Genomic DNA, 15080 nt, shown 5'->3' on the forward strand with positions numbered 1-15080 from the left:
ATATGACCAATATCTTATACATACGGTCCTTCTCGTAGGACCGAAGTAAGGTGATTTCGACTCGCAGCACGAAAGTTGATGTATTTCGCAAACGTTAACAGTATTTGTGAATGTTAAAAATAGCCGCCACGATAGTTATGGATCTGATAACTACGTTCGGTCCACCCTGAGTTCGCAATCTCAAAGACATTATTTTAAGTAAAATTAACTAACGACTTTTCTAACTTTAGCCAAGCTTTATTGAGAAAAAACGGGCAATGGCGAGAATATGCAAGGGATTCATCACTTTCCAGAATCAGTCCAAATACCTAAGTTCTTCAGAAGAGGTGTCTGTTTCATTATCAACATACATAGTCAAAAACAGTCGTCGATAAATGGTGCGGTTGTCACGTCGACTTGAATCTAATAAAATACAAGCCTTAACGCATTGTAAAAAGAAAAACAATGCATTTTCATATAATCGTATAACCCATTTGATGACATTAAAATAAATAAAAAAATACGATATAAAATATATTGGGGAACATAACTCGCGTCCTTCTGAGGAACCACCCACGTGGTAGCAATTTTCTTATTACAAAAAATTATACTTTCTTCAAATAGTTAAATAAATAGCATAAAAACCAAGATCGAGATCACCAATAAGATCATATAAGTATTATAATCCTTTCCTTTCATTTTCAATAGTTCTAAATTTTATTCCTGGAAATAATTTGAATAGATAATTAAGGTAACTTACCCATATAAATTCTTTTTTTAGTAATATTAATGTTTATTTGTATTTTAGTTGCTTTGGTAATCTTATTGCTTATTTAGTGTCTTAATATTTTGATAATGTTACTCCAAAACTGGGGTATTCTTACCGTAAGGCGAGCGACAAAGCACTATTAAGTTAATGGTACTTACTGCACGGTTGTAGATGAAGTATTTAAACAAATAATACATATGTTTCAAATTCAAATGTGAAATTTCTCATTGCAAATTTTTACTTTCCCATTTTTACGAAATAAAATACGACACATGTTTAAACTGCCATATTACCTGTGTATGGCCTATACGCGTTAAAATATGCATATTTATTAGATTTGTGTATGGGTTATTATGTATCTATTATTATGTTAAGTATCCCAGTACTGGACAATCAAGTTAACATATATCATACAATATTAAATTCGCCAGGATTGAATTATGCAGCCACCAGTGTTTGAAGTTCTCCTTTTTCAAAGAGACTTTTCACATCAGATCCTCCTCCCACACAATTTCCTTTTATAAATACTCTTGGAACCTAGAAAGAAGAAAATAGCGTTGCTTATTCACAGTAAGCATAAAGTAGGAATTAATTTTGAACCATTTTGTTAACGGTCATATAATGTTGCGATTAATCAGATAGAGGTCTATTTCATTTTAAAATTAATAAGACAAGCTCATACTTCAAGGTTTCTAATTTCAATAAATAAAATTTGCATAGGTATTTAACTATCCATAAACAGTTATTACTTCTTAACGGCTAACAAGAAATCTGTAATCATTTATTAATAATGGAACTTGAATTTGTTGCAATATTCATGAAGAAGCAATAGTTTGTATTTCATTTTACATTCAGATATAAAAATACAGTATTTTCACAGTGGTCCTTCATATTTCCTACGATCAGTGTTGGGTTTATTTGTAACAAAATAATTTTAGATAATAAAGTTTGAAGAAAATTTTACATTCTTTAATAATCTGACTTTGTGAAAAAACTTAAAATTCAGAATAGTCTTAATCAATGAATAAACTTTATTTTATCAAACAAATAAATTAAAATCTGGCAATTATTTGGCTGTTCCACTTCACTTGACACTCAGTCCTATGTTTCTCTTGTTACAATAACAAATTAATTCGCGAAAACAAAAATGAGTTGAGGATGGTAGTCCCAGAACAAAACGTCATATTTTAAATTTGACAATTCTATCTTGCAGAATAAAAATAATTGTTACAATAAAGCATAAATTGAAATTACATATTTCTTCTAATAACTCCAGGCACAGTAAATAAGTCTGAAAACTGTAATTTTAGCCTGTAACTTATTTCAATATATAAACAGCAGTGAAGCCAGTACTAAATTGAGCAACTATGCCATAATTTAATTCGTTCTAGATTTTGCATAGGTTTCAAGATTTGAATGGCTCTTGGAAACTTTAAAAACCCTTATTGTGAAATAAACTACTATAACGCATATTGAACGTCAAATTTAAGCTCCAAAGCCATAGCTTCAAGGCTTCTAAGATATTAGGAGCATAGTAAGTATATTCAAACTGTTATCTGCAAGAGTTTGCCATTATCCATCTTCTTGTACCAATAAATTTTTGTTAATAATGATATAGATTTGGTTAAATGAGCAAAGTTAAGCTGCATTTTATGTCGATTTCATGATTACTCATATTCAACAAGTTCATTGCACAATTGGTACAAGCATGTTTGAAAAAAGGAAAAAACTACAATATCTATAAGTAAATAATGATATTGATTTAGTCATATACCAATATTAAATTGAATGGAACAGGTAAAATAAGAAACCATCTGTAAATATGTACTTACAGTTCTTGCACCAGTGATGTCACCAAGAATGCTTTGAATTTCATCTCCATCATTTCTCTTGTCAAGCTCTACAGCTGTATATTTTTCTTTTAGTTTATCAAACACCTGAAATTAAATGGACAATTGTAAATAAATTAGTTGAGAAATACAGGGTGTCCCAAATACTTAGAAATCAAGATACTAATTCCTCTCTCTGATTTTAGGAAGTTTAAGTGGATTAATTTCATATTTTTGATTATTTAAAATTAATTACATATTTTAGTGGCACTTGTAGAATTCAGTTTTTTGTCATATTTTGGCACATCAGTTATGAAATTAATTTTCTTTTCTAGGTCACATTGAGGCTCATCTTCAATCTCATTCTTGAATTGAATACCAATTTTGAAATTCAATTGAAAAACATTTTTCAACACCTATGATAGCAAACATCAGGATTATGGTTCTAAATCTTTTTTTATTATAGATATGTTTCATTTTTAAATCTTTTTGCAAGTTTACCATTGAATGGAAGTAACCTAAAACTAATGCAACTGATAGAACTAAAGTCTAAACAATGGATAATAATTTTCTGCTAATATTCTAAATAGAGGAAACCACGCAAAGCTCTAAACTTGCTTAATTGATTTCACCTAATTAGCCATTTTTAAAATAACATACACATAGAGGGCAATAAACATGTGCTGCAACTGAGATGCTTCAGCAGTTTATGTAACTTTATTGTGAAAAATCATGGCTTTTATCAAATAAAACCACTTTTCACATGTTTAATATCCTTATATCTGCCATTCTTGTCAGTATTGTTGATCTTCATCTTTAGTCATTGAGTAACAACTTTTTAGTCATTGACAGTCACAATGATTGGGACTTCACATTTTTTTTTCCATTTCTGGAGGACTCTATTGCAGTTGAGGTTTTTGTGTATTGATATTTTCTTTACTATTTTTTTATTCTATCTGCTCTTATTATCACAGGTTTTTCTACTGAACATTCAATTAGTTGCTTGTTTGGTCTATTAATACCTACCTCTTTGGCCAACTTGCAATATGGGCAGGTTGTTTTTGAAAAGATAACCACCTTATCACTGGCAATCAAGTTTTTTACTTCGGTGATCTTTAGGGACGACATGTTAATAGTTTCTTCAGACCTAGATATTGCTTGTTTACCTATAAAAAAAACCTACAACTTTTACGATACTCAAATACTTATAAGTGAACTGCCAATTGAATATACAAAACCGAAGACATGCTTTTATGATGAAATCATCTTCAATCTCCTTTAATTGTTCATCAATGGATTTATGTATTCTTACCTTACTTTGATGACTTTAGTTCAAGTTACGATTTCAGCTTTCTCGATGGATAGTCAAAATGATTTCGAAAATAATTATTTAAAAAAAAATTGAAATCTCATGAAAGTAGATCGTAGCTACTGATTCAGATCCTGAAATGGATCGTAGATGAAAGAACTATCGATAATACATTCTTTAATAATGTTAAATTTGATCGATAGGTTCGGTATCGATACCTATTTTCCTTCACTATCGATCCAATTATAAATCTCTGAAAATTAAGATATAGAAATGTTATCAATATAAAGAAAACTAACTTCGGAATTTCTTATACTATACTCTTTATCGGAAAACTATACGATTTCAATCATAACGTCATGCGATCACATTAATATGGCAATGCTGAAATCTACACTCATATTTGTAATAGGTAATACATTCCGTTTAGTAATAAAACGGATTGGATATTTATAAAGGATATATATTTCGTTTGTATAGATTGTAATCGAAAGGAGTTAAATGCCTCTCATCCATCAACATTTGTTTTTGCTTCAACCCCCTAAACGGGAAGCTATCTGGAAAGGGATTAAGAATTTTTTTCGTCAAGCGTATTACGTATTTCGAGTTCAAACCTGCAGTGTGAGAAGCTTAGAAGGTTTTTTTTATTTTTTCTGGGATGGTTTCTTAGCCAGTTGAAAAAAATTTATTATCTTGCCAAAAAATCATTTGAAATTTTAAAATACAAAAAATGGTATAGGTAAATTCAAAATAGATTTTTTTCAAAATGTTTTACCCTTTGTTAAATATGTGTGAAAAATTATGTAATAAATGTCACAAAGAATATACTAAAAAATGCGTTTACGACAATAATAAACGAGTCGCGAACGTAAAATTTACCGCGGTTGTTATCCTATTTGCAACATTAAATTTATAGTAAAAATTAGTGATGTAAAAATTCCTTTAAAATGTTTTTTGAAAATTTTACGAATAATTTTTTGAAAATTAAAAAAAAATAAACACCGGAACTTGAGTAACAGCTCAACTAAGTAAACACTTTAAATCGTTTTATTTCCAAAAATGTACAGTATAAAAAAGTGATGTATCTAACACTAACCGCTTCTAAATATGTACATACATACTTTCCTCGTGCCAAACTGCTTCTGAAGTTTGAAGAATTCAAAAATGTGGTAGTTAAACGACAATAAAAGGACAAAAATTATAAGTTTGATGATTGTCATTGACAATAGACAAATTTTTGTATTAGACAGAAAAATTTGCACTTTTACATATCAAATAATAATATTACTTAAAGCAAAACTTGTGGTTACTCATCATTTTAAATCTCGAGTACCTTCTCTAATAAATCAAAACAAAACAGATACAATCCGTAATATGGACATTTTTCAATATTATTAACTCCTAATTAAGCTGCGCTTTTCTATAATTTTTGTTTCGCCTGGGACATAATTTGTTTTTAATTTTTGAAAGTCCACTCAATAAGTTGGGTCATTTTTGCTCTTCAGTGCTTGATAATAAACAAAAATGGCGGTCACTGGTGAACTTTAAATGGAAGGCATTGATTAAGTCATTTGCTATTTACTTTTAAATATAGGGCAAGATTATAGTTGATGAATTAATCTAATAGCTATCTCTTTTAGTCCAACGTCTACTTAAGATTTCTTTTTAATAAACTCTCTTTATCGTTCATTGTCGGAATATATCAATGCATGTATTTCGACTTGTCCTTGGTTTATTTAAATTTATAATTTATAATTAAAAAATATTATCTAAATGAAAATAACCCATCGAAACAAATTGGAAGAATCAGTACCTTGAATACTTTCAAGTCAATTCATAAAATGTCTGTTAATCGTAAGCAGAACCACATGCAAAAGGAAAACGCTTATCGGCATCCTTGACATTAGCGGGCTGGTCCGATGACGTCATAAATAAATGTTTAACGTCAGACCAAAATATACATATTCTTCACAACACAAATTTAACACGCAAAATGCTCAAGAAATCTAAGGAAAGTCAAATACCAATAAAAAATAAAAGAAATACAATTAGCCCCATTTTTCACATGCAAACAGAAGGTGAAAATGAAAAGTACCTGTCGAAGGAGATTATTAAGATTGTCAAGAAAACTGGAGTTTTAAATTTACATGGCAAACATTTGTCCCATGGTAAGTGCTCTGTACCTAGATCCTCCCCCTGTTTAGTGGTAAAGCAAACATCCATAGAGTTATTTGCTCAAAAGACCAGCCTAGTTCTGTCTGTTTGCAAATAATTTTAAATTAATTTATTTTAAACCTTAGTAAGTAAATTAAAGTAAATAAAGTAAATTAAATAATAAATGTAATATTATCAGTTGGCTCGGTAATGGGAATAATTTGGTAGGTGTTTAATGAGCAGAGTAACACCCCTTTGCAACAAAAAGTATATCAAAGGCCTGTAGAACTATCATTACACAAATAACCATACAACACAACTGAAACTCGGTAAACATATTTAAATATAATAATAAAAATTACAAAACAGATTAAACATTTTCATTTGCTGACATAAAAATGAAGATATTAGCAGAAAAAGTGCAACAAAAAAATACTATTGTAATATTATGGGCATTTATAACAGAAAGTTATTGTTGTGTTGTCAGGCAAATAAAAAAGAAAAAACAAATCAGTACATATCCACAGCAGAGCAGAATGTGTTAACACTGATTACAAACATAAGGCACCTTCACTACCCCCTAAACAATGTTCAAATCAACTAATTAATATGTGATAATATGCCAATGACAAGAAAAACTGAAAAAGTTTAAAATCTCAATAGTTTATTTAGTTTTTGAATGTTTATTTCTCATTTTTTGGAATTATAAAATGGTACAAAACTTTTCATAATAAAATAAAGTTTTACATGTTGTGTTATGATAATAAGATTAAAGTAGAATACATATATGAAGGTGTTTATCCTAAAATGATACAGTCAAGCAACAAGAAACCTTGTGAATCAGAAGAAGAATAAGAGTATATAATGTTTTTTTATTAGTTATCAAATGTTCTTGGATACCACAAATTATGAAATATTGTGTCATGAAGATATTTTCATTTGAACCCCAAAAACAACAATTAGACCCTCCTTTTCAAATTCAAAAAACAAATCCATTTTACTCCAATGTTTCACTCCCATCACCTTATCCTGAATAAGGAACAATTCAACTATTGCCATAGAATTGCTATAAGGCAACCATGACATTTGTGAAATAAATTTAGCAAAATGCAGATATACTATTTTTTTTTTTTTAGTTGAAAACTGCATTTGACAAAAAAGTATCAAAAGAGAGTATCAAAGTATCAAAAGGGAGATTCTAAAAATTATTTCTGTTTTGAGGAAAATCAATGGCATACCATTTTTTTCGAAAAAATCCTGCCAAAATGTACCCGTCTGTAAGTTTTGGCGAAACTAAAACGATTGGTTACACATTAAAAAAATCATCATAATTAATTGTTAAAAAGTGCAAAATGCCATCTAAATACTTCAATTATTTTTGGAGATACTAATAAATTTGATTTTATTTAAAGGAATGTATTTTCATAACGAGGCATTTCCGGACTATGGTTTCAATAACTAACACTATTTTCGAAAAAAAAATTCAATTCTGAACTTTGGTCCACTAAATATGATTTACCTTCTATACATATGTACATACATATAGTATGAACCTGGGTAAGGCTGCCAAGAGAAGAAAGTTTCTCATTTTTCATTTTGAAAGAAAAACATATTGTATATGAAAGATTTTGTTTATTCCAAAACGATTGAATCAGTTCTCAGTGTTAAAATTTTTCTTTTCGTTACAGGGAAATATCTAAAAATAGGTTTATTTAGTTGAAAATTTTTCAAAGTCCAAAAAATAAATTCTCTGAAATCTCTAAAAAGTTTTTACTTCATTAGGGAATAAATTAGATAATGTGGGGACTAGTTCGTCTTGAAATACGTCTAAATATTATTGGTCAATTAAATTTTGATTAAAAAAAATTGATTCTATTATTCGATAACCTTATGATATTCGTCTAAACATTTATTTTTGAAAAGTACTATGTGTGACTTTCTTTCATTCGATAAAGATTTATTTTACACCAATATAGACAATTTTGTGTTTTGAGATGTTAATTTAAAATAAATGTTGACTTATGACTAAACAAAATTTATATCATAAATATTTCTAAGTAATGAACAGAATGCATAGTCCTTTCGCAAAATTCAATTTGCTGATCTGTATCATCCTCAAGCAATTTTTGATTTATTTGCATTTTACATGGTCTAATATTTCGAATTTTCAATATTTTCAAAAAGAATGTGTTGTTGATTAAATTTGCATGAGCAGTCTGCCAAACTGATGTCATCAGCTTTTTTCCAGTTGCCAATAGTGCGTTAATTTTTGTATTGTCGTCAATGCTTTGGGGACTATTCATAAAAGTATTTTTCAAAAGACTATGATCTTCAAATTTTGTTCTATTTTATTTATGGCCCCTTGATTAATGAGGGGCTAATCACGATATTTCTGTCGAAGTAATTGAATAACTTCATTTTGTATTTGAATTATGTCTTCGTATCTAACCATTATTAAAATTTCGGTTTTGTGAGATCCAGCTATACTTCTTATCTGTATTAAACGAAACAAACTAAATTTCATGCTGATGAAATACTCAAATTATTGTGGTATCTCATACATTTCAGAAAAAAAAATTAAAATAAACAAAATATAAATAGGGAAAAATATTTTTAGTATTATTCGATCCTATGAAGAAAAGTAATGCCACATAAGGTCAAGTTAAAAAGATATTTAAAATGACGTATCATTTAAACCCCTTTTGTATTTAAACTTTTAAGGGTATTTATCGCTCTAGTTAAGGAATTGATATTTGTAGCATAGAAACATTACCAAAAAGTGTATGGGATAAATTAAAAACTGACTTTTTTAAGCAAAAATAAGATGTCATGTAAATAACGAATTTATTCCAGTTAAAGTTATCGTATTGTATATATCCATTCTTCTATATCGTCCGGAATATTTTCAACTTCTTTAGTGGTGTAGGTTTGTTACTGTGCCTGTCTGCTTTAATTATGGTTTTAGGATTTTTACTAGCAGCTATATTAAATAATATAGAACAACCATGGAAATTGATCGCTGCTACGGTACACTATACATTATGTATATGAAAAACCCTTACGTATTTTCAGTGCCTGGCAAAATATTTACAATGTATGATTCCTCCGACTCCCGTGAAGTTAATCTGGATTTTGGTCGCGGATGCAAAGAGGAAAACGATTTGTGGTGGAATTCTAAACCCTTAACAAACCTAGATTTGAGCTCTAACGTTTTAACAGAAATCCCTGGCCAAATTGGAATATTCCAGGATCTAACAGTTTTGAATGTAAGATGTAACATACCTTGCAGGCCTCTATTTTGTTATTTATTTTCGGTTTGTTATAGTTACAAGATAACTGTTTAACTTCTCTGCCTGCAGAAATAACTACTCTTACTAAGTTAACTAAGTTGAGTTTAAACCGTAATAAAATTAACCAGTTACCAAAAGATATTGACAAACTCTTTGAATTGAGGGTACTCAGCCTCAGCCATAATAGCATCAGCATGCTCCCCAATTCTTTTGTGGATTTGGTTATGTTGGAAAAATTGGTAAAGTACCACTAAATTACTAATTTCGCTGGTTTATACCTTCTGAATTGCACGCCTCCCATCCCATTTGTATAAGTACCTGCTATTTTATGTAGATATAGTTGAATTAATAGTGCGAAAGACATGAAGCAAACTGAAATTATAATTAAATTCATTCAATTTTACTTCTCATCATCATAATAGTATCTATCTTTTTATTCATTTATTAATGTTTAATTTCTCTTAGGATTTATCACACAATGCATTAGAAAGTCTACCTTCAGGCATTGGATTTTTAGTGAGGTTAAATGAGTTTGATACTTCATACAATAGATTGGTGGAAGTACCTCCTGATATTGTAAATTTGAGAAGTGGGTGTTGAGGGTTATTTATTGATTAAAAAAAAAATTAACTTAACTGTATTTTCTAGGTTTAACAAAGCTCGACTTAAACCATAACAGTATTAAAAAATTACCTGAGAGTTTGGGAGAACTTCGGAGACTTCAAATTCTCTACGCTCAACATAATGATATTGAAGAGATACCTGATTTTACAGGCTGTGAATGCATTCAAGAGATTTATTTTGGGAATAATTATATTAAGGTATATTATTGAATGTGCTCTAATTGCGATTTTAAAAATTCAACATTTCTAAAGGAAGTACCTCCAGATATGTGCGACAACATGCCGCACTTAAAAGTGTTGGATCTAAGAGATAATAAAATTGATGAATTACCTAAAGAGCTAACTAAATTAATGCATTTAAACAAGTTGGACCTAACCAATAACGATTTAACCAAGTAAGTTTTTTATTTTGCAATGTTTAGTCAGGTTTTTCATGGTTGCTTAACAGGATTCCGGCAACATTAAGTTTACTACCTCACCTTCAATCGTTAAAAATCGAGGGCAATAAGTTGAAGCATATTAGACCCGACATTGTGCATACAGGAACCCAAAGATTGTTGCAGTTTTTGAGGGAGACACTGAGTGATGATGAATTGGCTGCCGTCACATGTGGTGCCGTGAATTCACCAGCTGAAGCATGTGTGTTTCCGGATAGGTAATTTATACTTAAATAATGTCGTTTAAAACGAAATTGCTATCAGGCTGTAAATAATCTTGTGCATTTAACGTTATAAAATAATAGTTACTTTAGAACTGCAGAAATTGATACTTTAGCGCAAGCCGATTGCAGTTGACCCAACGACAGGCGGGAAAGTTCGTACAGCAAATTAACTGCAGTAAAGGTACTTTGGCGCGTATTAAGAACAATAGTTTTACTAGAAGCACACGTGTGTTAACTTTGCGGTCATCCATAAGTTCAATGAAATATCAGTGTACGGTAATATCTCTATATGCATATATGTGGTAATTTTTTTTTCAATTACCCCCCAAAAAGTAGTGACCTTGAAATGCGGCTGACTTCAAAAGGTAAATCTCAAAAAACTGTATCGAAAGAGTTTCAATACTGTTTTGAAGTCATAACAGTATGAGGAAAGTGTCATTTTGATTGCAAAACATATCGAAATAGAAAAGGTGTTGAAAAGTCGATTTACTTAAAAAAAAAAGAATGACTATATTTAATATATTTGATTTCCCAGTCAAAGAAGTTTTTCTGATCAATTTATTAAAGCCAGACTTCATTATTTAAAAAAAATAAAAAATAACTTTCTGCACTTCTTGAGTAAATAACATTTACGCCTGGTTACTTATGACAGGTAGGTAATTAATTTACTCAAAAATTAACGCCAGAAATGACATTTATGAAATAAATACAGTACAATCAACAAATCAACAATTTTTATTTATAAATATTAATATGAATGAAAAAAATTGACATTTTTATAGTTTTTAACCTCGCGAAACTAGCAACTATTGCAATTTTTTGCCATTAACTTGTCACATTCTAATTTTAATTTGACAGGTTAAGTGCTCACATTGAGAGATCACTTCCTCAAATTACCGAATAGCATTTCTCGGTTGATTTTACCAGCAAGTTCGTCACTTATGTGGAAAGATACGAATGGAATAGAAGGTGTTCACTCTCCGTGACAATGTCCATTTTAGCCGAAAAGAATATGGAATATGATTAGACAATTTTGCTTTTCATTCTCTTATTAGGCAGACCTCAGTGACAAACAGGCGTAATGTTATATATATATATATAGTTCACTCAAATTTTTAACATTCAATTGTAGCTGGCAACCAAATTTCATTCTAACGCGATTTTAGAAAGTCAAATCGTATACCTATTGAATGAATATAAAATTCTTTATTTTCAGATATCGTATGAGGAACGGCAACATTTTAAACTTAGCCATGAAAAACTTATCAGTTATACCAGATCATGTATTCATGGAAGCGAAAGAGGCCCACGTTTCCGTGGTTGACTTGTGTAAAAACAAATTGCCTCAGTTGCCTCTGAGGTAAGAAACAAGTTAAGGTTTTTGCATTTCGAAGTATTTTTTTGCAGCTTGCTTTTACTGGCCGATTATTTAACAGAATTGAATTTATCGACAAACCAATTAAATGAAATACCTGCAGAAATTGCTAACTTAAGTAAGCTGAAGTTCTTAGATTTGAGTAACAATAAGATAGAAGATTTGCCACGGGATATGGACAGTATGAAAAATATACGAGAGCTGGTTTTGTTCAACAACCGGTAAGTTTGTACAAGGATAACATTCAATTATAAATTATTTCAGCCACGTGACTAAATATACGAGTGGATCAACAGAAGTGATTGTCGCAATATATAGGGCGGTCATTAATTATCTACTACACTGTAGGTGTTATTTTTTTAAAACAGAAATGCATATTGGAGTAACTAACTTTTGTCTGTTGTCGAGCTTTAAATAGTAATAGAAAATTAAAGAAAAAGGATCGTGATATAAGAACCAGCCGTGTGCCACCTTCATTTTTTTTTCTAAAAACACATAATCTACGTTCAAGATTAATTTGATAAACAACGATTAACAATCAACTCTGAATGGGATTCGCTCGTTCGCGTTGAAGGGATTTTGTATAATTGCAGTTCCGTTATACTGTACGGAATTAAGGTTGTTGTGATGATAGAGAGCACATAGAAATCGGGCAGCTAAAGCACGTTTTAACTTGCTTATCTTACAAACCAAAGTGAAATTTTTATTATAAAATTGGTAATTAAGTTTGTCCTTGCAGTATGAAATTCGATTAAGATATAAAACGCCATTTTTCATTTGCAATATACTGGATAAAACCAATAAGACATTCCCATTAATTTAAAAATATGTTTTAGGTACAATAAAAATACGTGTTTCGATATACGTTAAATGTGATTGTTGAGAAATTACTCTTGATTGTGTGAAAATTGTTTCCTCTAGTTGCTTGCTAGTTGCTCGTCGGTTGGCATACTTAGAGTTTTGAAAATATTACTTATCTTAATTTTTGCTGAGAATCTACGAAAACATTTTTAGGTTGTTTTTTTAAATCAGATGATAGTTACAAGATAGTTGATGACGAAAACGAAAAGCTGCAAAAAACCAATTTTTCCTTTTTTAATTTTCTATTAGGCGAATTGTCATTTGGAAAAATCCATTCATATAGTTTGATGGGTTTCTGAACATCTCAGTTATTGCTGAAGTCATAGATATATGGTTTTCATGATCCTGTAATGGACTTTTATAAAACGATAGGTAACAGTGCCAGAGAAGTCGTGGTCAACTTGGTTTCGTAGATGCAGGGTTTTAAAGAACTCTATTTTGAGATTCCATTTATATTCGCTTTATCTAACAAGGTATTGAGAAAGTAAAACCGGATTCTGATAGAGTTTTTGTCGTGAAATCTAAATGCTCAGTTTGTTTTTTTCTGCACCTCATGATTTAAGCCGCAAATAATCATAATAATTATATTTTTAATGGGGCAGTCTATTACATGCTTTAAACGGTCTGCCAATTGCATTTCAAATAGTGAGGAATTGTTTTTGAAAAAATTATAAATTCTTTTAATACGCTTTTTTGAAAGATGGGCTATTTAAGGTATTTGTTGTTAAAGAAGGTCTTGAAAAGTCGAAACTTCTTAATAGATGAATGTGACAACGTGATAAAGCATCAACAACCGCCGGAAATTAAAATCATAGAAACAACTGCTACTACAACGGTTGATATGTTTTAACAGAAGAAATGTCGTTCGCAGAAAAGCGTCAAACCCCAAGAGTTAGTTTGCTTCGCATAATATAAAACTCGCGCAAAAAGGCGTGTCTAAAAGCTAGGTGTGATTATATCGCTAAACAATTTTAATAAAAGCTGGAGAGCGTTTTATTAAGGTGAAGTTGTTTTCATTGGTTGGATTTTAAATTTTCTTTAAATTTAGTTAGTTGTTAGTATTAAGAGGAAAAAGGACACTAAGTAAGTAAAGATACATTTTTACAAATCAAAATTGGACGTGTTTCTTAATACTGTAAATCTACTAAACAGATATATACTGTAATATTTTTAAATGCAGTAAGCAGCCTGGAGCTGAAGTTGTTTTTTCAAGTTGGAAATAAATTACATATCGTTCCTTAAAACCCGTCAACCTGTTTTTGCATTTTCGTTGAATATTTTCGTTTCCTAGTATATCAGTGTTTCTAGTCTATGTCCATCTGTATTATTTTACAGGATGATCATTAAGGAAACACCTCAAGTAGGCATTTAAACATCAGTCCTGTTTCGAATACATTAATCTGTTATCTTCTGTCATCCAGATGATTAATAGCATTGATCCATTGATGATCTATAGCAAATGGCCTAATCAAAGCTCTATGTTTAAGGTTCACCGCGGATTCTGGCTTTTTTTAATTATCACCAGTTATTTACATATTGTGTTTTTGTATTGTAGATTTAAAAAGATACCAGATTGTATCTTTGGAATGGTAGGTTTGGAAATACTGATGTTAAACGATAATAAATTGGATAAAATTAATGTTGAGGGACTTCAGAAACTGAACAGATTGGCCACTTTAAGTTTATCAAATAATAACATTAGCGTAGTTCCACCAGAATTGGGGAATATGAACCATTTAAGGTAAGTAGACTTTTTACAATAATTATACTTCCTGCTAATTGAGTTTTGTTAAAGGAATTTGGAGCTGAAAGGAAATTTTTTTCGACAGCCTCGATATGCCATTTTGGAACAAGGGACGGAATCAGTTTTATCTTATTTACGAGATAAGATACCACGCTAAATTCATTTGCCATTTTATTTTTTGTGATGTGTTTGTTAAGAAAATGACGTTATATTTTTGTTGAATATCTTGTGCGTCTATATTTTTATGTTACCTCACCAATTTTATTTGTTTATTAAAAAAATGTGCTTTTCATTTAAGAAGGTTAATCATCGTTCGATATTTTTCTTTAAGGTAACGTTTACCAATCCACCAATTAAATAATACAGAAAAAACGGTAAGGCTGAATTCTAGAGTGTTCATGTCGTTTTTAGGTCTATCTTCTTCCTGAGTTTCCCTTGTTAATACAATGACAAAAATCACGTTGAAAATTGCTATTTTTTCTTTGC

General features: G+C 30.2%; 2 protein-coding genes across 3 annotated transcripts; one reads left to right on the top strand and one right to left on the bottom strand.

The window, feature by feature from the left end:
* Positions 1-948: 948 nt before the first annotated feature.
* Grx1 (Glutaredoxin 1) lies at positions 949-4045 on the bottom strand. The gene is made up of 4 exons (XM_066296689.1): positions 3890-4045; positions 3604-3743; positions 2581-2685; positions 949-1285 (listed from the first exon to the last, which is right to left on the bottom strand). Exons 2-4 carry the CDS (start codon positions 3703-3705, stop codon positions 1187-1189), a joined length of 306 nt encoding a protein of 101 aa, XP_066152786.1. The 5' UTR covers positions 3706-3743; positions 3890-4045; the 3' UTR covers positions 949-1186.
* A 1774-nt stretch (positions 4046-5819) lies between these two features.
* On the top strand, positions 5820-14900 carry LOC136347156 (leucine-rich repeat-containing protein 40-like). Of its 2 annotated transcripts, XM_066296893.1 has the most exons (11): positions 5820-6054; positions 9113-9306; positions 9366-9569; positions 9796-9919; positions 9979-10151; positions 10206-10348; positions 10402-10608; positions 11831-11974; positions 12022-12210; positions 14406-14591; positions 14646-14900. In XM_066296893.1, exons 1-11 carry the CDS (start codon positions 5880-5882, stop codon positions 14749-14751), a joined length of 1845 nt encoding a protein of 614 aa, XP_066152990.1. In that variant the 5' UTR covers positions 5820-5879; the 3' UTR covers positions 14752-14900. The 2 variants fall into 2 exon arrangements, with proteins under 2 accessions (XP_066152990.1, XP_066152991.1); XM_066296894.1 differs by lacking the exon at positions 9366-9569.
* Positions 14901-15080: the final 180 nt, after the last annotated feature.

Source organism: Euwallacea fornicatus, chromosome 26 (assembly GCF_040115645.1).
Source record: "Euwallacea fornicatus isolate EFF26 chromosome 26, ASM4011564v1, whole genome shotgun sequence".
Taxonomy (NCBI): Eukaryota; Metazoa; Arthropoda; class Insecta; order Coleoptera; family Curculionidae; genus Euwallacea; species Euwallacea fornicatus.

What these genes read in the sequence shown, in the direction of transcription:
- LOC136347156 (XM_066296893.1), top strand. Translation starts at nt 5,880, where the DNA reads ATGCTCAAGAAATCTAAGGAAAGTCAAATACCAATAAAAAATAAAAGA. An exon ending in TGATATTGTAAATTTGAGAA is followed by an intron (nt 9,920 to 9,978) that starts GTGGGTGTTGAG and finishes TGTATTTTCTAG; the next exon opens with GTTTAACAAAGCTCGACTTA. An exon ending in TTGGGAATAATTATATTAAG is followed by an intron (nt 10,152 to 10,205) that starts GTATATTATTGA and finishes ACATTTCTAAAG; the next exon opens with GAAGTACCTCCAGATATGTG.
- Grx1 (XM_066296689.1), bottom strand. Translation starts at nt 3,705, where the DNA reads ATGTCGTCCCTAAAGATCACCGAAGTAAAAAACTTGATTGCCAGTGAT. An exon ending in ATTGCAAGTTGGCCAAAGAG is followed by an intron (nt 2,686 to 3,603) that starts GTAGGTATTAAT and finishes ATTTAATTTCAG; the next exon opens with GTGTTTGATAAACTAAAAGA. An exon ending in ACATCACTGGTGCAAGAACT is followed by an intron (nt 1,286 to 2,580) that starts GTAAGTACATAT and finishes TCTTCTTTCTAG; the next exon opens with GTTCCAAGAGTATTTATAAA.